This window comes from Anas acuta, chromosome 11 (genome assembly GCF_963932015.1).
Source record: "Anas acuta chromosome 11, bAnaAcu1.1, whole genome shotgun sequence".
NCBI lineage: Eukaryota > Metazoa > Chordata > Aves > Anseriformes > Anatidae > Anas > Anas acuta.
In genome coordinates this window covers 798,421-821,594 of record NC_088989.1, presented here as the reverse complement: position 1 = coordinate 821,594, position 23,174 = coordinate 798,421, and the positions used below count along the sequence as shown (strand labels likewise).

The 23,174-nt window shown below is 52.1% G+C and overlaps 1 protein-coding gene across 3 annotated transcripts in view; it reads right to left on the bottom strand.

Moving 5' to 3' along the window:
- The window catches only part of SRGAP3 (SLIT-ROBO Rho GTPase activating protein 3), a 93,763-nt gene that overhangs the window by 37,094 nt on the left and 33,495 nt on the right, over positions 1-23,174 (bottom strand). For all 3 annotated transcript variants that reach the window (XM_068694109.1, XM_068694108.1, XM_068694110.1), the window contains exons 2-4: positions 15,395-15,587; positions 10,996-11,158; positions 3,513-3,575 (exon numbers count right to left, since the gene is read on the bottom strand). In XM_068694109.1, the coding sequence (XP_068550210.1) occupies positions 3,513-3,575; positions 10,996-11,158; positions 15,395-15,587 (419 nt within the window). The remainder of the gene's footprint in view (positions 1-3,512; positions 3,576-10,995; positions 11,159-15,394; positions 15,588-23,174) is intronic.

Below are 23,174 nucleotides of genomic sequence, written 5' to 3'. Positions count from 1 at the left end.
CAATTCCCTGATGCCTTCCCAGCGCCTGGAACAAAGTCGCGCTGCCCCTGTCCTGTGCTATTGTCTCATAAAGCAAAACTGCCACAGCTGCGTCCCCGGGATCTGCTCTGCAAATAAGTTAATTAGCTGCAGCGGAAGGAGAAAAATGTGTTCCAATATTCATTAGTTATTTAACAACACAAGTTGTTTTCCAATATTAATAACAAGTTCTGAATAAAGGCCACCGCCAAAGCACCAGCCATACACGGCACTGCTTGCTGCCTGCAGCTGGGACTGCCTCATCCTCCCCAACAGCTCATCACTAGGTCCTGACCCACAACTGCGGGCAGACGGAGGCTGCTTGACCCCTGCTGAGCACAGGCTCGGGCCCTCCTGGGGTCAAGGGGCCCCAGAGGGCGGAGGTGAGCACAGCCCTGGGCTGTCCCCTCTTTGTTCTAGGAGAGGGGCGCATCCGTCAGACCGACAGGCACCCCCTGCCATCTTCCCTGCCCGCGGTGCAGCCAAACCACTTTTTTAAGAAAGAAAAACGAGGCCTTTTCAGTGGGTTTCTGTGGTGCACCACTGTACTTCTGCGGTGTGAGCCGGTCGGTGAGTTCTGTAGCACGACCCTTGCAGAAAACACCTGCTCAGCAGGGCGGCACAGCAATACAATTCATTTCACACTTATTAATCCCCTTCCGTAACTCCTCCTGACAAAGGATCACCCCAGTCCGTATCACAGACACACCTGCCTGCACTGTGCCTAGCCCCACACATCACAGGGCACGTCGGCACTGCCACACATCAGATTGCACAGCATTACAGGAAACACCACGAGAACGTTGCTGCGGGGCCATTCTTTTTCCTTACCCTAATTTTGGCCTGAATTCTTCAAAGACAAATGCTTACAATAGGGAGAGCGGCCCGTGAGCAGCATACAGCATCAGACCATCCAGACTCTAACCTGGCAACCTATCTGCAGGAGTCTATAAAAAAGAATCAAATTAATGAAGCCGGCTTTAATTCAGAGCTTATTTCTGTACAAAACTGCTCACAGGTACTCCTCCTTCAGAATGACAGTCATCTACTTCCTATTTAATTAAAATCGGGGTGGTTTGGGGGGTTTATGTCTTGCTGCAGTGAGTCTGCAGGGTGACTTGCATCAAAACAGCAACGAGGCTGAACTAAAATGAATTGAGTTATTTTGGTTGAAGTTTGAGACTGAATGCCTCGGAAGCCTATAAAAAAATATATTATTTCTACACTCTGCACAGAGTTCCCCTCTCAAAGCCCGAGAAAGCAGCCTGTCCAGGGCACAAACATACTACAGATACATGGTTCAGCCACAGGCGAGATGCGTGTAAGTGGTTTCCTGGTGTGGCCTACAGATGGATGACATTTGACAAGAATGAGCTTTGCATCTGTGAGCCACTTGTCCTTATCCTGCACCTGGTTTTGTCAGGAGTCACAGTCACTGAACGTGCAGCTCCTGGGAACACAACATGCTGTGAGGGACCTGCCAGCAGCAGTCCAGCCCCAGAGACGTCCCAAAACAACACGCCCACAGGGGACCAACCTGCAAGCCAGGCATGCAGTCAGGCCTCTTCCACCGGGTATCTCAAGGACAAAAAACCATGGACTGGAGGAGAGCTGGTCTGTACTGCAGAGATTTAAATGGTCTTGGTTGCCTGATAAGGCCTGCTTTTGTTCACGTTTCACTGTGAGTTTTCACTTGTGTCTCCCCACACTCTTTTCCAGCAGGATGGCACACACCAGAGGCCTTGCTGCCATTCAGCAGGTGACTGTCCCCCTCTGCTCTGCCCTCAGGAGGCCCCGCCTGGAGTAGTGCACCCAGAACAAGAGAGGGCTCTTCATTACTGGGAGGGTGCTAGGGTGCTGGGGCACTGGGACAGGCTGCCCACAGGGGCTGTGCAGTCCTTCTCTGGGGATGTCCAAAACCCGCCTGGATGCCACCCTGCACAACGTGCTCTAGGTGATCCTGCTTGGCAGGGGGGTTGGACCAGATGATCCTCAGAGGTCCCTTCCAACCTCAGCCATTCTGTGTTTCTGTGACATAATGACCCCGTTATCTTACAGCAAGGTCAGCTCAACAGTAACACAAAGCTCTTCCACCCATTCAAACGCATTCTGCTCTGCATGCGGGAGCAAAGCAGTAAATGGAGTGAAAATTCAGTTCCCCTGAAGATGAGTTTTGCCACAGACCCAAGAGGACCAAAATTACACTTTCTGCTTTTCCTTGCAGTTTCCTTTTCCTGCAGCTGAGCCCCAGCTCACTTCTGATCCTCAGACTGACTGCACTGCGTGCTTCCAGTCATGCTCCTGTCCCTCCTGTCCCACAAGTGGGTTCTGAGTGCACCGGTCCCCGTGCACCAAGGTCAGCCCAACCCCTGTTTTTCGTTGTTTGTTTTGCACCTGTCATGCTGCTGCAATTAATCTGGATTAGTCACTAGCACTGACACACCTTGTGACATCCACCAACCAACCACCCAACCCTCTTGCAAGCTTTTTAATCCAACCTGGCTGTCCACCCCCACTGCGGGACTCACAGAAGCCGAGTTCTCCCACAACCAGTGCAGGAAAACAACTATTAAGAGGAAGATTTGTGGCAGAAATATCAAGTAGTGTCACTCATGGTCTGTTGTTTAGGCCTATTTTTCAAAAAATGGAATAAAATCATTGTTTAGGAGTAACCCTATACAGTGCAATGTATGTACCAGTAACAGTTACAACTGAAGAAAGCCATGGATCATCTCAACTTTCCTGTATAAGACAGATGTTACATTGCTTCATTAAACTTAAAGCACAAATAAAATAAAACAAAATCCTACGGGGCAAGAGACAGAAGCAACACAAAGATTTTTACTGTGAAAACCTACTTGAAGAGCGATGTCCTGCATAACAGCAGGATTTCACCTGGAGGCACAGACTGCGTTGCCACCAAGGCGCTCAGAGCAGGGGGATGAGGGGGAGCACATGCTAGTTGGGAGTTCTGTGAATTCAGCAGCAGAGGGTGTGTTCAGCCAGCACCCACAGGCTACCAGACTCATAAGCAGGTCAAGTTTCAGCCACAATTAGCACTGATAACCCAGAGCACAACTCAGGAGCCATTAGCACCTGGCAGAAAGCACCAAGCAAGCAAAAATTGAAAGGGGCAACTCTGTGAAGAAGGCAGGGCAGGTGAGAACACTGCAGACACCAGGGATCGTCCTGCATCATGCCCAAGACATCTCTGTTTGTGCTCAGGTGGCACAGTTTGATGGCATGATCCACTGCCTGATGAAGACATGGAAGCTCTTCCCTGCAGGACAGCTGGGAATTTCTTCCCTGCTTCCATCAAAACCAGCCAAGAGCAAAATGTTTCTAGCAAGCATGTTGTCCTGCGTGATGGCATGAGGGTGAGAGAGACTCCTAAGGTAACTGATGCTTAACAGACATTTTGTTCTCACAAACCAGCTTCCTGGGCCCCCCTCGCTGCACAGGTTAGCCGTGAGCAGGATGAGTTCATCACTTACCGTGTAAAGCTCGTTGGTGACTTTCAAGAGCTCTTCGTGCATCTGTAAGCCGATTTCCTTGCTCTGGAAGACAAAAAGAGCAAAGGTTGAGACTCTTATGCTTGCCCACAACATGCATTTTGGGAAGGAAAAGACGTTTTGGAGCAGGCAGTAAGACTGCAGGACTGCCAACCATTCCACGCACCTCTCTCCATCCTGATCCCCCGGCACGGTTCCCAAGCACCACCCCGCTGTGCCAGCCCGACCCCACAGGCCCTCACCCCGCTGAGGAGCTCCCCGGCGATGAGCCCACGGCCCCAGCACACCGCGGCCCAGAGGACTTCATGTGAGGGGCACCAGAACAAACTCTGGAGGCGGGCAGAAGACACAGAGGGGGAACAGGAACCACACAAACGTGCAGCTCGGGCTGGGAGGCAGCAAGGTGACAGACTTCTCCTGAGGAGCCAGGCAGAGGCGTGCGGGAGGCTCGGAGCGCTGGTTTGGCACCGCGGCACCTCGGGGCACCTCGGGGCACCTCGGGGCACCTCGTGGCACCAGCAGCGGGCAGACAGCCCGTGAACGCTGCCAGGCTGGCCGGCAGGAAGCAGGGAATTGTTTTCCCCCAGTTTTCACAAACCGAGGGCGAAGCCGATCCCCATGAAGCAAGCAGTGTTTGTTCCAAGCCCCGCCAGCTCCTGCGTCCAAGAGAATCCTGGTAATCCCCAGCAAATGCGTTCACACCCATCCCACAGAGAACAAAAACACAGCAACATATTTATGCCGCCACTATCTAGCTGCATTTTTCACATTGCTTTCATGCCTGTAGGGTTTTTCTTTCCTTCTTTCAGTTTACAATGCAGTGGGTGGACCTTGGCAGCACAGCTGGGCTCTGGTAATGCCTGCCTCAAATGCCTCCTGCCCCTCCGAGACCTGCCCTCTCCTGGCTCCCCTGCCAGACACACGACTTGTCTGCTCCTTGCTCTGCGCTGGAGTTAACTAAACTATGCACATTTTAATTACAGACTTTTTTTTAATTTTTTTTTTTTAATGAAACAGCCCTGCAGCATGAGAAATGCCCCAGGGGCCTTATTTACGACACTTCACAAATCCTGTCTAATATCCTTCCTGCTCCAGAAGCTGAAGAGACAGCATCAATAGGGCTGCCAATCCACATCTGGGCTGTTTTTTCCATTTCTAAACATTAAAACCAAAATACAGATGGCCTCCTCTTCCAATCTGCCTGTGACAGTGAGGTTTAGAAATAAACCAGCATTTTGATTTCCTTTAGTTTTCTACAAACCCTTTACAAAATAAAACGCAGAATTACCAGCAGGAATACACGCAGCACAGCAAGCCCTCGTGCTATTTGAATTGCTGCATTTTCACTTGTGGTCCGCGTTTGTCCACACATCACCCAGCCTGGGCTTCCAAGCCCAACGCAGAACCCCACACGCAGTGTCATTTATTTCTCCTGCCAGCACACAGGGATGAAATGGGAATTACCAGCAATCTTGGTTTTCCCTTCCATTGGCAAAATTTATCTCCAGTCCACAGTCAGCCCCCGTGTGGCTCTAGCACGTGCCCTCTCCTCCCTCCTGGTGAGCTGTTTCACGCAGCCTGGCAGCATGCACAGGAGCAGAGCCTCCTCTCCCACCAGAGCAGTGTGTTACCGCCTGACTCTGCCGACTTCCCAACAAAAGCTGCACTCCTGAACGTGGTTACGTGGCTGCTGCATTCTCCTGGCAGAGCTGGCTGTTAGCACTAGACGGACTCTCCTGTATAATAAATCATACCAGAAACACCCGTGGGCATGCTAATCACTTCAGTTCAGTCTCCAGCCACCCAGCACCACCTGCCAATCCAGCTTGTGATAGGTTTATTAAGGACACCTGCTGCTGGACTTGCCATTTCCCACCAACTCCGGTATTTCAGAATGAAGATTATCAGGGCTTCCCAGCCTGAACATTTCCTTTTACTTTCACCTCGGCCGTGACCTAACCTCCCCCTTCTATTTGTCCTCAGTAGCTCATTTTCACTGATCTGACCAGAGCAACCCAAAGCCTGTCTCAGGCAGGACACGGTTACGAAATGCCCACGCCACGGTTATATAATGAAGTTTCCAGTTTCCCAACTGCGACAGCCAAAGTTCAGCAGGCTCAGGATAAAGCTGACTGTGAGATTGGCATCCTCCTCCCTCCACCCCCTTTTCTGAGGAAATCCCTTCACTGCCCTGCGCTTCCCCCTTGCTCCCTGCAGGACGGAGCAGCCCCCGGTGCCCCCGGCCCGCAGCGGGGCAGCTGCTGCTAAAGCTTGGCTGCGGGTCAGGACAGCTCCTCCTGGCTGCTGCTGCAGATGTGCATGCGCTGCCTTCCTGCCCTCCCTCCTAATTATACCCCACAGCTCTCTGGGGAATTTTCTTGGCTAGGAAACACTAATTGGAACTGGAAGATGTGTTTAAACTAAGTATAGATCCCCACCAAAACACAAAACAAAGAAAAAATAGTTTCTTTCAGATTTTCCTCAGCTAAGCTCAAACATCTTTGTGCATGGTCTGGTTGGCTTGTTGGGTGGGTGATGACCCAGAGGCCTGGCCAACCCACACACGTTACAAGTTTAATCTTAGACTATTAAAAGTTAGCATTTAATGCAGGGAGGGAAGTGAGGAAGCTAAGGATTAAAAGCGCTCTGCATCGGGTGAATTATGCAGTAATTATAGCTTATCTGTGAATTAGTGTCAGAGCACTTGGAAGAGTCAGAGGACCGATGCATGCTGCTCCCATTCACACTCCCGTGAGGTGCCAAGAAGATGCCAATTAGCAGGAGGTGCTAAGTACCCCCAGCCATCTGCAAACCTCATCTGCTAGGAAACCCCAGCCCCTCTCCCCTGCCACCAGAGCCAGCATTCAGCGCCTCATCCCCAGGATCTCTCTGGTGGCTCGCTCACAAGCAGCAGCGCTGCTGGAGGTGTGCAGCACCCCCGGGCAGGGGGCACCTCCAGGACGGGGCTTGTTCAGTTAGGGGCTGTAGGGAGCAGGCTCTCGGACCCCAAAGACCCCATGGCTGTAAGGGATCAGAGCAGTCACGTCTAACCCTTCCGCTGACCCCCCTGCACAGATGTAAGCCCCCGGGGCCTGACCAAGCCCTTCCCCAAGCCGGAGGACAGGCCTGTGGGCAGAGCCAGGGCCCAGAGGTAGCTGCAGCTTCTGCTCTGCCCCAGCTTTCCTGTGCGACCGGGGGAAGTCCATGAAGCTGTAATTTTCAAACCTAATTTTGGACTCTTAAATAGAGCAACAAAACTGGCTCAGTTGGTGTTCACATGAGTCACATTGCCACTGAGGGACCAGAGGTGTGTACATGTGCTACGTTTAGGGGCCTGTTTGCTTACAGACACTGCAAACCAGCCTCTGGAAGGCACCGATGGGGACCACAGGGATCTGCAGCACTGCCAGAAGCCTCCCAGCAGGCAGCAGAGCAGCACCCAGCCTCGTCCCGACCTCCGGCAGGTAGAAGCTGACAGCCTCACCTCTCCTCCTAGCTTGCTGTCTGCCCTCTTTGTAACAGACAAGTTCCGTTTGTATATTCATGGGAGACAAAGCCAGAACGTCCTGCAGCACATCCAAACTCCCTGGCACCGTTCACCAAACCCAAACCCCAATCTAGCTGTTTGCTTCATGCTGCCATTCCCACTAAAAGCACGGCTGCTTAGTGGAACAGCAACTCCTTCAGTTAGCAGGTTTGTTAAAATCCCTGCTGCTGCAGACACGGGGACAGGAAGAAGCAACGTGAGTACGGACAACAAAGAACACTTGGGTTAAAGAAGAAGAAAAGCTCTCCTTCCAGACAGACACCACTTCTTCATTAAATCCCCATCCAGGGCACGGCAGTACGGGACATAATTAAATCCACTGTCACGGCACGTAATTAAACCTCTCGCTGGGGAATACCGCGGCACAGTTATTTTGGACAGAGCAATGCTGTCTGCAGCGTGTGTTCTGTCCTGTGCCGGGAAGCAGCAGCCGCAGGAGGAGGCAGAGGGGGGACACCAGCCCGGCCCCGCAGCACATCCCGTGCCCAGGGCTCGCCAGGAGGAGTGCTGCAAGGCCTCGAGGGGACACGATGCAGCCCAGCAAGGAACTCAGTCAGATCTCTGCAGCTCTGTGCCTTGGCACCTCCATTTATCGCCTGCCTATTGCTATGCTAATATTTGCCTTAATCATCTCCTCCTGCCCCAGCAGCGCAGCTCGGCCTGGAAGCTCCAAGGACGTTTGCCCTACGAGCTGCTACTCGCTACGCTTCAGTTTGCAGGGGTTCAGCTGCAGGACATGAGCTCCAAGGATGTGAGGCAAACTGTACCATGTTCCCAGATCACAAAGGACGGGAATTCCTACCCTCCACAACCAGGAGAGGAAGAAAAAAAATCAGCACCACTCGTGATGGCCCTGGGGGACACTGCACCCTCGCAGACCAAAGCAACCCCCGTGCCACTCCCAACGTAGGGACCAATGATGCCAGCCGGCCCCCTCACGCACTGCCCAGCACACTCCGCTTGCAGTCCTCCATCCCTTACTTCCCCCACTTAGGGCCAGCAGTTTTGTTTTTTATTTTCAATTAAAAAAAAAATAATAAATAAAATTAAAATAATAATAAAAAAAGCTATTTGCACATATCAGGACCACCTTACTAACAACTTAAACACATCTAAGCTTTAAAGCCACAACACGGGATATATAGTGCCTGCAGTGCCCATGGACAAAGTGGGTCCATTGGTTTCAGCGATGCACCCTGATTTACCAGCATGACATCTGGTTTTATAATTTCTCTTTGACTCTGTATAAAAATGCTCAGGGAGGAGCACTTTCAAACTCTGGCTGCAGACAAACACTCATGTTCCACCCCACCAAACCTCATCAAAACCCTAAAGCTCATCACTGTCCTGAAAAACCAGCCCTTGCTGAGTCCTCCGCGGACTTCTACAGCTTGCAGTCTAACTTGATCCCCCAGGGGCTGTAGTTTTCTTTTTTTTCCCCTCTATTTCACAACGCTCTGTGATATTAAAAAGAAACGAACAATGAGAGGAGGGGTTGCATTTTTCCCTACAAGGCTTCCTCCTCACTTTCAAAGCTAACCAAGTTGTCCCTCACTAAGCCCAGAAGGAAGTGGAGAGCATGGCAGGGACGCAGCAGGCAGGCTCCGTGCTGCCAGCACCACCAGCCCGAGCTGAACCTCCGCAGAAGAAACCCGCAGCCCTCGGTTCGTCCGGCACCAGGGCAGCGAGCTCCTCTCAGCGTTGGAGGGAACGCAGCTTCCCTTCTGGGCAAAGCCACCACCTCTGCAACTCGGGGGTGGCCCTGCAGCCACACGACCTGCACGGCTGGCCAGCCACAGCCACAGCCTGCAAGAGCGGATGTACCAGTGATGTACCAGTGATGGACCAGTGATGGACCAGTGATGTACCAGTGATCCGAGCGCTGTAAGCCACCACCACCTCCTCTGGCATTTGATAATCACCTTACACTTCTGCAAGGCCAGCGGTGGCCAGCACAGCCAGCAGTGACCTGAGCTGAAGTGAGCTCAGGCCTGCAGACACCTGGCTGTGCCAGCCCCTGCTCACATGCTGCAAACCCAACCCCAGCAGCTCATTCTGCTTCCTCTCCTGGATTTGGGTCACTCCAGAAGGCTTTCTGGCTCTCACCACGAAACGCGCGTCCAGCCGATGAATGGCGAACGCCAGGACGAGGGGAAGGGAAGGGAGCAAACGCTGCAGGTCACGGGGAGGGCACAACACTTGAGTGGAGCTGCACAAAACACAGAGCCCCCATTTACTAATGAACGGCCCGCACCAGCACTGAGCAGACCGGAGGAAGTCACGGGGAGAAGCATCTCAGCTCTCAGCACCTTTGTTGGCAAATTACCGCGGCGATGATCGATTGCTTCTCAATTATGCCCATCCTCAAAGCCCAGATCGTACGGAGCTGCTGCTTTGCTGCGATTGTTTACATTTCCATAATGGAAGCACAATGCACAAAACCTGCCAGCTCCTCCACGTTCCCGCAGCATGTCACAACCCATTAATAAATTCTAGATGGGAGGAATTTCGAGTGACATCTCTGGAAAAAAATGTTGCCCTAATTTACCATCAAAAAGCAATCTGCGACCAAAGCAAACAGCTGAACCACGATGCGGATGCCTTTAACCCTTCTGGTGTTGGTTTATTTGCCTGTCAGCCCTGTGCGGCACGGTCTCCCCAGGAGGAGTGCTTGAGGAGCTTTAGTCATTATACTCAAAGCCAGAGTGGGTAAAATACTGAAAGACGCCTGCTCTGAGCAATCTAACACCAGCTGCAAGGCTGGACTGCGTATCTAAAACAACCTTTTATCAGGATGCTACTATTCCCACACACGTTTCTCACCAAGCACTGCTGCAAAGTGCTGCCCGATTCCACTTTGGGCACAGTGTGCAATAGGTTAAAAAATCACCTGCGTATCCCCAAAAACGTCAACCTTCCTACCCACATCAAGGGCAAACGATGACACAAAATAGGCCTTTTCAATGATTTAGCTGATCATTATTCCTGGGGACATGTGAGTCCTGCTACAATTCAAGCCTCAAGGGACAAATGGCAGTGAAACCACAGATCCCCACAACCCAACTGCAAAGCCTCCCTTTGATTAGAACAGGGGCTGGCTTGTGCAGGCTGCAGATGAAGTCGGTGCTACTTCACCTCACTTGGCAGAGGATGGGGGAGGGATGAAAAAGGAGCAACAACTTCATGCAATGTAAGTGTTGTGTCTTAAAAGTTAAAATCAAAAAAGGGGAAGACGGGAGAGGACTGAGGAAAACCAAATAAATAATCCTTTCAAGATAACCACTGACTTCAGAGCTCCTCTCCTGTGCAGTCAGGCATCCCGCAGGGCTCGCCCTGCTCCATCTCTTCAGCAAGTTGCCTCTGAGAATTTTACTTGGCCTGCCTTCCTATGGCTTTACACTGTCACATTACAGAGTCCAAGCTCCTGTCTCAGTGAGAAAACCAGAGGTGACCTACACTTCTTAAAAAGTCTCGTTACCCTTCTCTGCTTTTCAGCAATGCTGGCTTTCTTATGCCCATTTACACCGTTGTTGGGCAGAGGGGACAGGCTGTGCCCACACACCAGCACTGCTGGCTGCAGCTTTGGGTGCAATTTGACTCCATCTCTGTGGACTAACCCCCTCTGCCTTGCTGGACCACAATCAAAAAGCAAATATTCTCCAACTGATTTCAAGTCTGGCTTTTCTCTAGGGCGTCTCCAAGTGTTTTATAATGTTAAAACACTCCCATGCCAAAAATAGGGCAAAAAGCAGTCTCAAAAATTCAAATGCCCAGTAAGTAAATTCATTTTCCATCTTCAAAAAAAGTTTCCAACTTGTGTAGAAGTCCACAAAAGACTTTAAAAAACAGAAACAAAACACACTAGGTCATAAGGACATATTCTGCCTGTGCAGGGCTCTCCAACACAGCGGGGGTTACCTTTTTAAAGAGCCTGATGACATCCTCACTGATCTGTGACAGCCGGACGATGACATTGTTCATGAAGATGTCATTCAGGGTGGCATGATCTCTGCTCTCTCGACGGGTCTGTGTCAGAACCAGGTACCAGCAGTTCACAGGGGAAAGCAGGTGCTGATCTTTCCTAGGGAGATTTGGAAAGAAGCAAAAATGTCAAGGGAACAAGTCAAGAAGGCACACGATTTTCAAATGAATGCTGTTAGCATATTAACATTGCCTCCTTCAACAGCACAGAGCTGCCAGAATTCACCATGCCCCCAGAGAAAAGCATGAGCTGCTCTCGTCTCCTCACACAGAAACACTGCAGCACATGGCCAAGCACCTGACCCTGCAGCAGCCACAATGCCAGCTCCTCCAGCTCTTCTGCTTTAGACGCTGCTAGCTCGGATCACTGAGCTCACTACTCGGTATTTTGGTGGTATTTTGGTTTATTGTAACAGCCACCATGTAAATATGTACGGGGAGGAACGGTGGTAACTCTCGTCTCACTGTGTTCATTCAGATTTGATCAGATCAGAGCTGATCCCCCTCCAACACCACCACACTGCTGCGTGCTGTCCCTCACTGCACTGCCAGCCACCGACCCTACTGCACGTCCCAGGACATCTTGTTCTTCTGCGAGCTCCATCCCCCAGATACAAACATTGCAGGGAAGCAGTTTTCATGAGAAAACAGCACCACAAGTCTCATGTTCATCCCTGCAGAGAAAGAAACCACGCAGCAAAGTGGAGGTGACACCAGCAAGGCGCAGCCCCGTGTCCCCATCCGAGCCCCGCGTGCTGCCTGCCAGCCCCTCGGCTCCCTGCGGCACAGGCTGCAGGGCGCAGCTGCCAGCCACAGAACACAGCCCAGAGCCTCTCCTCGCAGGCACCAGCTCTCTGCCAGCACCCACCCCGCAGGGCTGCAGCCCCGCTCTCTGCCACTAAACCAGGGGGCCAGATCTTGCCCTAATTGTCAGGGAGAAAGCAAAGTCTTAGAGCAGTTCCACAGTTTCCCCAACCTTTGGAATCCCAGACAAGTCAGACGACAGCCACCCATTTATCTGCAGTACTTTGACAGGTTTTATTTTGAGCACTGGACTTGTCCCAAGCACAATGCTGATATGGCACCAGACACAGGTGAATTAATTACCCTGGCATAACGACTTGCAGCGTAACTGGCTCCAGCCAACCCTCCCCTGCCCCAGCGCCAGTGACTCACTCTGGCCCTTGCTGAAGGGCAATACCTGCTCACCCTCACGTCTCTCCATCACTGCTGCGTCTGCCCAGGTCAGCTCTGAGCTGTAGCAATGCCCCCACCTTGTAACTCAGCTGCTGAGGCGGGTGTAGCTGGAACCGCCCCCGGTTTTGGTAGGGCTCCAGAAGAAATGGCCTGGGACGTGCCCTCTGCCAGCCTGTGGAGCTGCCCTGCACGGCCGGCAGCCCCGGAGCCCTGCGCAGGGAAAAGACGCGTGTGGTCAAACAGCACCGCTGCGGGGCCCGGCCCCGGCGTGCCGCTGGCAGCAGCCGGGGCAGAGCAGCAAGCCACTTGGTGGCCACTAGGAGAGGGAGGGCTCTTGGAGGGCAACCACAGCCCTGCAGAGCCGGTTGGTAATTCAGGAGCGCGCCCTTCCTCGCCATCCACTGGTCTGGATGAGATGGGAAACCTGCCTCTTCCCTACGATGAAGCAGTGAGGTCAGGGAGGCAGCAATCCCTTCGAGGCTCTGCCAGGGAGGGGAGTTTTGCTGCTTCTTTCCTCTTCGTGCTATTAATACAGCTGTCACTTTCCTCTCAGAACAGAGCCCATTTGCCACGCAATCTGTTGCATCGCATTTAGTCCGCTAAACAGTGCTGGAGAAAACGTTTTAAATCCAATGTTAACACGAAGTGTCTGTGCACAACATGAAAATATTCATGTATGCTGAATATTTACCGCCGCGTTAATCCAGCCCACGCTGCAGACAACAAAGGCTCCTGTGAACTGCAGCACATGGCGGGTTGGGAAACCCAGAAGTGCCCCAGAGCCAGAGCGCCACGAGAGCGAGCACGTCCACGCCTGGCTCTGCCGGGACAGCATCCGAGGGGCATCCGAGCCCCCGACCCGCCTGGAAGCCAGAGGGGGGCAGAAAAACTCTCCTCTGAGGGAAATTTCTGTGAGTATTTCGCACATAATGAGAGCGAGTAATCTTGACACATTCCGTTTCAACAACACGAAAACCAGCCTGCGCCGTTTTCCCACGCATTGTATTTAGTATTAAAGCAAATCAAAATTTTCAAAAATGATACAAGCAAAGCAGAACACCCCTGTGCAACAGCCACACGCTGAGACCCTCTGAACAAGGCAGCTGAAACGATTCATTGCCAGCACTTCACCTACACCGCTTCCTCTGCTCACACCGCCGTGCTGCTGTGGGGTGTGCTGTGCTGGGGCTGGGCTCCGAGACCAGCGAGCGCCTTCCTCTGCGATGAACACGGTGCACATGAACCTACCAACAGGTAGGGACAAAGAGGTTTGGACAGAAAATGTTGGTGTCCCTCTCTTGAGACGGAGCAAGGCATCCGAGGACTGGGCAGAAGCGTGCACAAATCCAGCTGACCCTATGAACGCTACCAACACCCTGCAAAGCACTGGGCCCTGGGGTCTGGGTGTTTTACAGAAGCAGAGAATCAGTCACCTGCGGACACTGCACAGTACAGAGCACCTTCCTGGCATCTGACATAAGATAAGCAATGCCCCCAGCTCTCTCAGAAGTGCCCTGATGCGGCTCTCAGCTGACAGGAGGCACACACACAGGTGGCCTTCGCTTGTGCTCATCTTTCGAAGAACAACTTTGTGAGCCCACACCCAACAGCTCCTTCCCCAGGATCATTATCCCTGACATACAAGACAGCAGCGCACAGCTGACAAGCAGCAGTCAGCTGCAAAAAGGACAGAGAGAACCTGAACAGCAGCTCGTGTTGAGCAGACTTATGCATAAGACAACAGCAAATCCTTGCTCACTGGAGAGACCGAGTAAACAGATTAAATGGGATTTAGTAATATGGAATAAATAGGATTCGGTAATGAAACAGCAGAAATTGCTGCTGTTGCAGCTGAAATGGGGAAAAATAATCACAGGAGGTCAGAGAGATCACAAAGTGCCAGGGGCTAGCAAGCTAAGTGCATCCGACAGGCAAAGACCTGTTTTCTAGGAAAGTGGCTGCAGTTGTTGGCCAATGGGTTGAATTACACCAGCTTCATCTCCAGCAAAGGACACGCTCCCTGTTGAAAGAATATTTTACGGATGCAGCTGCCAGTGGGGAGACAAGGGCCGGGAATTTCAAAGCGCTGCAGGGGAACCAGCCACGGGGAGCAGCAGCCTCTGTGCTGCAGTGCTGCTGTGTGGTGCCAGCACCCAGACCCCAACAGCCAGGGCACGGGGGCACCGCTCGCACTGCCAGCAGCAGCCCCGTGCCCCAAGACGAGCCAGGGAGGGCCGGTCCTGGCTCTCTCTCTCTGGTCCTCGTGAGGAACACGGCCAGCAGCTCCGATGATGAGCTCGGCGGCTGCTGAATTGCACATGTGCTCACAGAGCCTTGTCCTGCAGACCCCAGCATGCCATCCCGACAGGCCGCGGGGAGCACGCCCGTGGGGTGCAGGAGACCAGGGAGCAGCTCCTCCGAGAGGACCACGGCGTGGCCAGGAGCCTGGGAGTCCCGGCCACCAGCAGCACTGACTCCAGATCCTGCCTGCAAAACCCGCTCACCTCCAGGCTCAGATCCTGTCTCGAGTTTCCTTTTTTTGGATCTCTCGTTTTAGGCAAGCTTGAAAGTGTGGTTACACTGAAGAGAGGCTGCTTTTGAAAACTTGCACACGTTCACACATTCAGGGATTTTGTAATTTTCATCATCAGTTTGAGTTTCACACTATTCCAGATCCAACTCATACGTCCTATTTCAAAGCTTTGTTTTAAAATATTTACATGGAAAGCATACATATTTCATTTTCAAAAAAACTGTAATAAATTAGATTTCCAGAAGCTGCTTCCAAGCCTGAGCCTGTAAGCAGATCTATGAGCAATGGGAAGCGTTCTGACACTGAAAGATTGGGCTGCGCACAGAAACCAGGGTTTATGAAATGGGCCTACCATTATTCACACAATCAAATCAGTGACCGAATTCAAGCCTTTAAAAAAAAAAAAATACAAGGGCCATGACTCCTTCCAAGCCCCCAGTCCACATTTTTTATTCTACTGCTCAAAGAAGTACCTAGGAAGTCCAACTCGCGCAGCACAGCTCAGTGTTGCTGCAGCAAAAGTCCTGAAAAGCTCTCAGACCTAGCGCTTGAACCAGTGTCCAGCCCATGGTTTTGCACCCCCCTGCTCCTGCAAACGCTGCTTACTTGAACTGGTGCTCTCTGGAGCTGCGTATCTTGGAGGAGAACCGCTCAGCCAGCTTCTCCAGGCTCCGGGAGTACTCCAGCTCTATCTCAGCCTTCCTGCGGAAGAACTCCTGCAGGTCCTGCAGCAGCTGCAGGCGCGACTCCGACTGCTGCTCCAGGCATTTGAACTGCTCCACCAGCTGAGTGCGGATCTCTGAATGCACACAAGAGGAAAAGAAAACACAGCGTAAGCAACAAACACTCACAGGAGGGTTGTCTGTCTTGTCATAGAGGAAATCTCACAGGCATTGCTAGAGCAGGCTCCCTCACGCGCCTGAGATTTAATCCAAGGCTTATTAAAGTCAACAGATTTTTTTTCCAAGTGAGAGCTGAAGAATTTCATTCACCAGCCTCATATTAAAACCTTGTTCTTTGTCAACATAAACAGCTGCATAAGTACACAGACCCTCAGAGCTGTTCAACCGCCTACTTGAAACTAGACGACGATGCTTCAATTTGTCTATTACCACCTGCAACTCTGAAATCTTCACTTACAAACCAACACGCTGCTTGCTCTCCTGTCACCTGAACACCTGCAGAGGAGCTGACAAGGAACTGCAGAAAGCCGGTGCTATAGAGGCACTCCTCCTCACCTCCTGCCCTGCAGAGCTGGTGGCTGCAGTGGCACAGCAGCAGTCACTGCTCCGTGCTGGCTGCTGAACTGACCAAGTTTTACATAATAGCCATGCAGAGCACTGCCTGAAATCATAAACAATTTATGGACAATTCCGAGCTCTTTAAATTCGCAAGGATCCCACGTGGAGGAGGTTAAAACTGCTGTGGTAAGGATGTGTTCTTCTTCAACATCCCTTCACATACCGAACAGCGAGCCCCTCCGAGCCTGGCAGGTGAGCTCAGAGAGCTGCAGGAACAAGGGCACCCGCAGCAACCTCGTTACTGGGTCATTTAGCAAGGGCAGGAACGGGACCGGAGGCTGCAGGCTGCATGAAGGTCACCTAAAAGCAAAAGCTCCTTGGAAATAATGAGCATGCTGAAAACAAAAAGGTAACGCCAAATTTAATCAGTCACCTGCCGTGGTATCCCCCTGGGTACCCGCACAGAGCCAGCGCTGAGGACACGCCGACCTCTTTGGGATTTGCCCCACAGCCTGGCCCACACGCAGCTTGTGGTGCTGCAGGGTTCCTCTGCAGGAGCCGCACAGGGCACCCGGAGCGCTTCACCGCTGCTTCTGCTACATGGGGCAAGGCTGCTTTAACACCACGGGGCAATAGGAACCCTGGGTTTGCTACAAACATGGACCGCAACGCCTGGAGAAGCTTCCACGTTGCAGAAGTCAGGCGTCACGCCTGAAGGCTGGTCCTGTCCTTGGTAGCTGGGACTGCAATTGCTGCTGAAAAACAGCCCAGGCTTTTCAGAAAGGTCTCGTGTACGCAGCACTGCAGCTCTGCTGTCATCAGAAAGCCTGCTCTGAGCGGTGACACCTCACGGCCACCTACGCAGCCGTGGCTTCCTGCAGCCCCCAGCTTTGGGATGCGAGATGGCCAGCTGGCGCTGCCATCCGCACAGCTCCTCGGAGACGGCTCCCCTGGGCCAGCACGATGGTGACACGGCGCTGCTCTGTGCCACCAAGCCCTGGGCAGCGAGCGGTGGCATTCACCGGAGCTCAGGGGGGAAAGGGGAGCTGCCTGTGGATTAAGCCTCCTAAACATCTCTGCTACGTTCCTCCAGGATACAAAGGTACCGGTTTCGTAACAAAACATTTTTAAAACCTTCACATTCCCCTGCTGACAAGAGTTTCCTTCCCACACAAGGTCAGTGAAAATTTCATTACATCCCATATGGATTTTACATTCCCACTCCTGCTGGTGCCAACACAGGACTTGCTTTACAGCTCTCTGCTCTGCTGAGCAAGTTTGATATAGATTTTTTTTTTTTTAACACAAATTTGGTCTCTAGTTCCCTCGTCATAGAGGATTACAGCCTGAGGTGGTTTCTAGAACAGCTCTTAACAATTGTGGCAATGCACAGAAATACAACAAATATCAATAACGCTTCTCCAATCTTTTCAGTTTCAAAAATCTCCCTATTTTTTTCCCAGATCTGAGCTTCTGCTGCCCATTTGATCTTTGTGTCCGACACGATGATGTCTCCTCGTCTCTGGCAGTGGTCACTCAAGGCAGCTCAGCCACCAGTGACAAGCAGCACCTCAGCGAGGCTGCAGCGAGGGTGCTCTTGGTCATCTGGGCACCAGAGAGGCACATTTCGACTGTCTTCAGCAGAATTTTTGCCTGTGAGGCACCGCTGTGACACTTTCAAGCTCCCCTGCACAAGTTCACTGGGGCCAGCAGCACCTGAGGACACCGCGGCAGCGAGCCCATTAGCCGCCACCCCCGCAGCCACTGGGCGCCGAGCCGCCACACAGGCAGGTGGAGGCCACTCACCCTAGGACTCGTGGAGCATTTTAAACAGAAAAGGGTTGCAGTTGGAAACAAAATTAAGGGTTACTGGCATCATTAATGCAGCAGGCAGCAGCACTAACAATGACAACGACGTTCTTCTGAGCTCCAGAGGTCTCCGTGAGTCAGTCACTCACGAGCGCGGCACCTGACAGAGCCTTCCTCGCTGCTCCCCAGCTCCCATAGTTACTTTGCTACATGCAAGGGGCACCCTCATTTCAATTAAAACGCACTTGCTCTTAAGTAGCCTTTTCAGAAAATCATGAACAATCCAGGCCGGCAGAAAAGCCTTTTTCCACCCTTCCTCCTGCTGCCTAGGGAACATGGTGCACTCGGAGGACACCCGTATGTCCTGCCTCAAGGTGGAGCCGGGCCCAGCCCCGCCGACAGTGCCCGGTGCCCTGCGGCCTCCCTCGGGCAGGAGGACAGGAGGAGGGCACAACCAGCGCCCCGGGTGCCATGATGGGCGCCAGCCCAGCCTGCAGGCCTCACACCGCCCTGGCTCGACTCGGCCGACTCGCCTCACAGAGAAATGCTTCTCAGGAGAGACCTGAGTGAGACAAGCCCAAAGCACAGGCAGCTGGGCACAGGACAGCTCACGCTCTCTGGAGGCACAGCGAAGGCCACAAGCAGAAGCCAAGCCGCTGGCAGCCCGCCGGGCACCCGCCGCCACACAGGGACCATCCCCTCCACCCAGCAGCTCACCGCCACAGCACCCCTCCTGCCCGTGCCCGGGCTGGCCGTCTAAACGGTGCTAAACACGTCTCAAAGACATAGCCCAAGCTCGGCCTGGACTCTGTCCTGGTTCCAAAACAATATTCTTATTTATTTATTTTTAAACCCCACGCTTATGGCTTTCATTGCTAGGACGAAAAAAGGCTCCTTGCCATGACAAGCAAACCTCACTAGAAAAACTCTCCAGCTCTGGCTTTTATCCATCACCATTAGGACGTAAACACAAACACCACAAGTCCACCAGGAGTAGAGCTGCCTCACAATTTGTGTTGTTGAACATGAAATTTGCAGGAATGTTTGCTTTAGGACGAGCTAAAAGCATTTGCCAAAAAGCAGGAAGCAAAGCATGAAGAAAGTCGTGTGGCTGGTCACATTTCCACACCAGTTTGTGTGAAATAATCCCACAGTTCCATACACAACATATGAAACCACAAACAGGGCCAAGTAAGAAGGCCAAAATGAGCTGTTCTCCCAACAAGTGCGCTAAAAAGCCCCCCCGAGTTCCCTGAACTCCACCGAATGACCGGCTCTCCACGTTTGCTGCTTCTTTCCCCAGTTTGTTTGGCTCTGTTTGTAAGAAAGCAGTTTGCAGCGTGAGCAGTCCTGCCACTTAAAATGCAGAATCAGAGGCAGCAAAAGCAAGACAAATTACTGTCTCAGCTCTTCTGAAATACAATGGCAGGGATATCGGAGAAAACAAAATTCCTTGGCAAAGGAAGGCACAGCAACAACGCTTCGGACGAACGGCAGGACTGCTAATCCAGCCGAGACACGGAACAGCTGCACTCAGAAGTCCTGGGGAGCTGGCTTTGCTAACTATTTGCAAATTAATTACCCCCCCCCCCCGCACCCACTGACTGCTCATTACTGCCAGGCCGACCAGGGGAGATGCCAGCAGGGACAGGGTTGTCAGGGGGGACGCAGGGCAGCCCCGCAGCCCTCCCCAAGGACAGGCAGGCAGGGCAGCCAGCGGGACGGGACAGGACAGGGCATGGCAGGATGGGACACCCCACCAGGCAGCACAGAGCACTGGTGTCTTCACACCCAATATTAGCCGGGCAAAACATCAGCCTCCAAGACTTTCAAATCTCCCCAGGCAGGAGCCTACGGCCCTTGCAGAGCCTGGATGACAGATCCCACGGTCAATCCAAGATTACCTGAAAATCTTATTACGAGAAAAACCTCAGACATCTAAGCTACGGCAGGTTTATAAATGAATGGCAACAGTAAAAATTGCAATCAAAAAAAAAATCCACAACCCAGAAACTTGGAGTTATTCAAAACCTTTCAGAAAGCTGAGAGCTGAGTGGGTATGCAGTTGTTGGGTACAAATATAGGAAGGGGAGTGGAAACAGCCCCAAAGTGGAAACAGCCCCAAGAAAGCAGTGATTTAAATCAGTACTAGCATGAGATGAGCAGACTGGCCATGAAGTAAGTCAGGTGAGAAATCAAAAAACCGTAGTGTCCTGGGCCAGGCAGCCAGAGGTGTGGGACGCGATGTCACTGCACTGAGGATGGCAGCTGACAACACCGTGCTGGGGACGTGGAGCTGCTCGTGGCATGCTGGGCTGGATGTCTGGGCAGCAGCTCCTCAGCGGCCCTACACACCGGTGGAAGGAGGCCTGGGCTCGGGGGAGCTGTATTTTGACATTGCGATTGTTACAACCCAGTTACAAAACTGAACCCGGCTGAAATCTTGCGCATGACTCGCAACAAAACACTGCTAATACAGACAACGGCAAAGAGCTACAGAGAGGAAGCAATCCTTTCTATACGGCCTTTGTAACACCAGGCGCTGCTCCCACGCTGCCACACGAGGATTTGCAGCTGCTCAGACATCGATCAGGCAGCAGCCGCCGCGATGCCAGCGCGCAGCGGCAGAGCTCAACCAGTGTCAACAGAGAGGTCGGTTGCACAAAGTGGGAGAAAGATCTCTGGGGAAAAGTGTTTTTGTCATCGTTTTCTTGATACAGACCTTCTCCAAAGTGCTCTCTCTGGCTACAGCGCACGGGGCTGGCAGCACGACAACGGCTGAGCCCCACTCTTACTGCAGCAGCTCGGGGTGAGGGCAGCTCGCACCAGCAATGCAACCAGCTGAACCTGAGGTACTGGTGTTTGACTTCAGACACAGACCTTCAGAAATCCTGGAGCCAGCGTGACTACACCACAGCAAGACCAACCCTCCCATCTTCAGGGAGCGCTGCATTCAGGCTGGAAACTGGTATTCACAGGCGTGCCAATGAAAACAGGCACTTTCTCTAGGTTTTTCAAGGCTTTGGATCAGTGCTGCTTGGGTTGATGCTGACGTGCTGGCCAGTAGATCAGGTTAAATCTCATTTTTTCCTATCCTAGACTGCTCATCTCATCCCTTCCCCAGTGAGGACAATATTGGCAGGATGCACAGAGACAGTGTGATTACACGCGTTCAAATAACATACCTCTGACAACACAGCTGATGCAGTGCTTTACAAAGAACAAAATTCTTTGGGACTAACTGTGGCCAATTTGAGCATTCAAATGAGAAGTAACATGCTTGTGTGGAGAGGTCAAGATGAATACAGTACGCTCAGTTCCAGTTCATTATTAACGTGTTGCTACTTCCACCGGGTCCGCCCTCAGTTTACTGAAGGTTATTTTCCTTCTTTTTTTTTTTTTTTTAATCTAACAGTGAAACCCCCGGATGAATGCTGCTAGTTTAATGCAACTTTTACCAGTGGTATCTGTTTTTATTATTCCCTTACTGTGTCCTCATATATTTCATATATTCTCCTGGGCAAGAGAAACTCTGAGTTTCAGAAACTCACAAACATGATGTTGAAATCCTGGCCATGGATGAAACTGTGGCAAAACTCCCACCAACTTCAATGGAGCTAGGATTTCATCCTAGCAAATGCAGTAAACGAGACAACCACGTTCTCCAGAAGTTATTCTGCAAGTCTCTCCCTCTTCCAGTAACCCCTGGCTCCAATACTTCTTACCTCAAATGCTGATAAAGGCCAGGCTCCTTAACTGGCATCAACCACAATGGAAACAAACACACACCCACAAAATCCAGGGTGGACCTGATGATGTTATGGGCCTTTTCCAACCTAAATGATGCTATGGTTGTAAGCTGATCGGCACCCTACTTTGCCATGTACATCTACTCTAACAATTTCTTCATAAACAGTAAAATCTTGAACAAAAAAATCAAAGTAAGTCTGAGTGAAACAACTGCAAGCTAAACAGCAGAATCACTGCTGGTAATTGCACCTTTCCTCATCGCATCTGAGGGCAAACAACCTGATAACGAATAGCAGCGCTTTCTGTTGTCATACCTGTAACACGAAGCTCACAACCTGACAACCTTTACATCAATCTGTGTATTTGCCCCAGTGTGACAATTTTTGGCCACCAAAGCTACTGGCGGGCGTCGCACATGAACGCAGAGCAACAGCCTGTGCTTGGCTTCTTTAGGAATCCAGCGTAAAAAAAAAAAATTGGTCTCATGGGGAGATGAGGTAATAAGATACAAAGAAGGAAACACCCCTGAGTAAGGCTTAGGGCATTTGCAAAGGGAACAAGGGAAATTCCAACCAAGGCAACCTTGGTGATGGACTCACCAAGCAGAGAAACACCACTCCCTCCTCCACAGCGGCTAAGCAACTTTCATCTGCAGAAAAGTGAACCAAAAAAAAAAAAGCAATAATCCCCCCAGACGTGAACTGCTACCGGCATGTGCTGGCAGGTCACCTCACCTTCCAGAACTGCTTCATGTTCGGCAGGAGTTATCATACCTGAATAGTCCTGTCTGTTCTGGAGACCACTCGCTGGCTCAGAAATGCCATAAGAAGGCATTTTTCACTGTTTATCTAAGCAAAGTTTCTAATGAGGAAAGTTTCTAATTTGACTAAGGTAGTAACTCAGAATTTATCTGAAATAAAACAGACCTGTTACAAAGTCCACAAATGAGCATCATATCACAAGTTTTGGACAGGCTTATGAAGCAAAACCAATCCTACACAGGGAAAAGCAGGTAAAAAAATTACAGTAGAAGAAGTGTGAAAGTTAAACCTCGTGAGGGTCAGCAGCCTGAACTGAAACTGAGAGTCACAGCAGGGCAGCACAAGCCAGGAGGGAAGCCTGGGGCCAGCAGCACAGTCCCCGCCACGCAGCGGTGCTGCAGCCAACGCGACCTGCACGTCCTTCGGGGGTTGGACCCGAGGATCTCTGGAGGGCCCTTCCAAGCCCTACAGTTCTGTGACTCTGTCCTCGCCCCGCAGGGCCTCCCAGCAGGGTTGGCCTCGCCAGGCCGAGCACGCTCCTTCCCCAGGAGGTCCCATTGTCAGCAGGCCCCCGCCGCAGGGCCCCGCCAGCGCCAGGCTCAGCGTCGGGCAGCTGCTCGGATGCCGCGGACAAAAGCGGGGTTTCTCTGGCAACGGGGCACGATGAAGGCTGCCAGGAACCTCCTCCTGCCCCGGCTGCCTCTGCACAGCGGGACCAAGCTGAGGGGCTCAGCGCCCATGGGGTGGCAGGAGCTGGCCTGGGCCTGGCCGCGGGCCCCGGCCCCAGGCAGAAGCAGAGCAGTGGCGGCACTGGGCCTCCTCTGG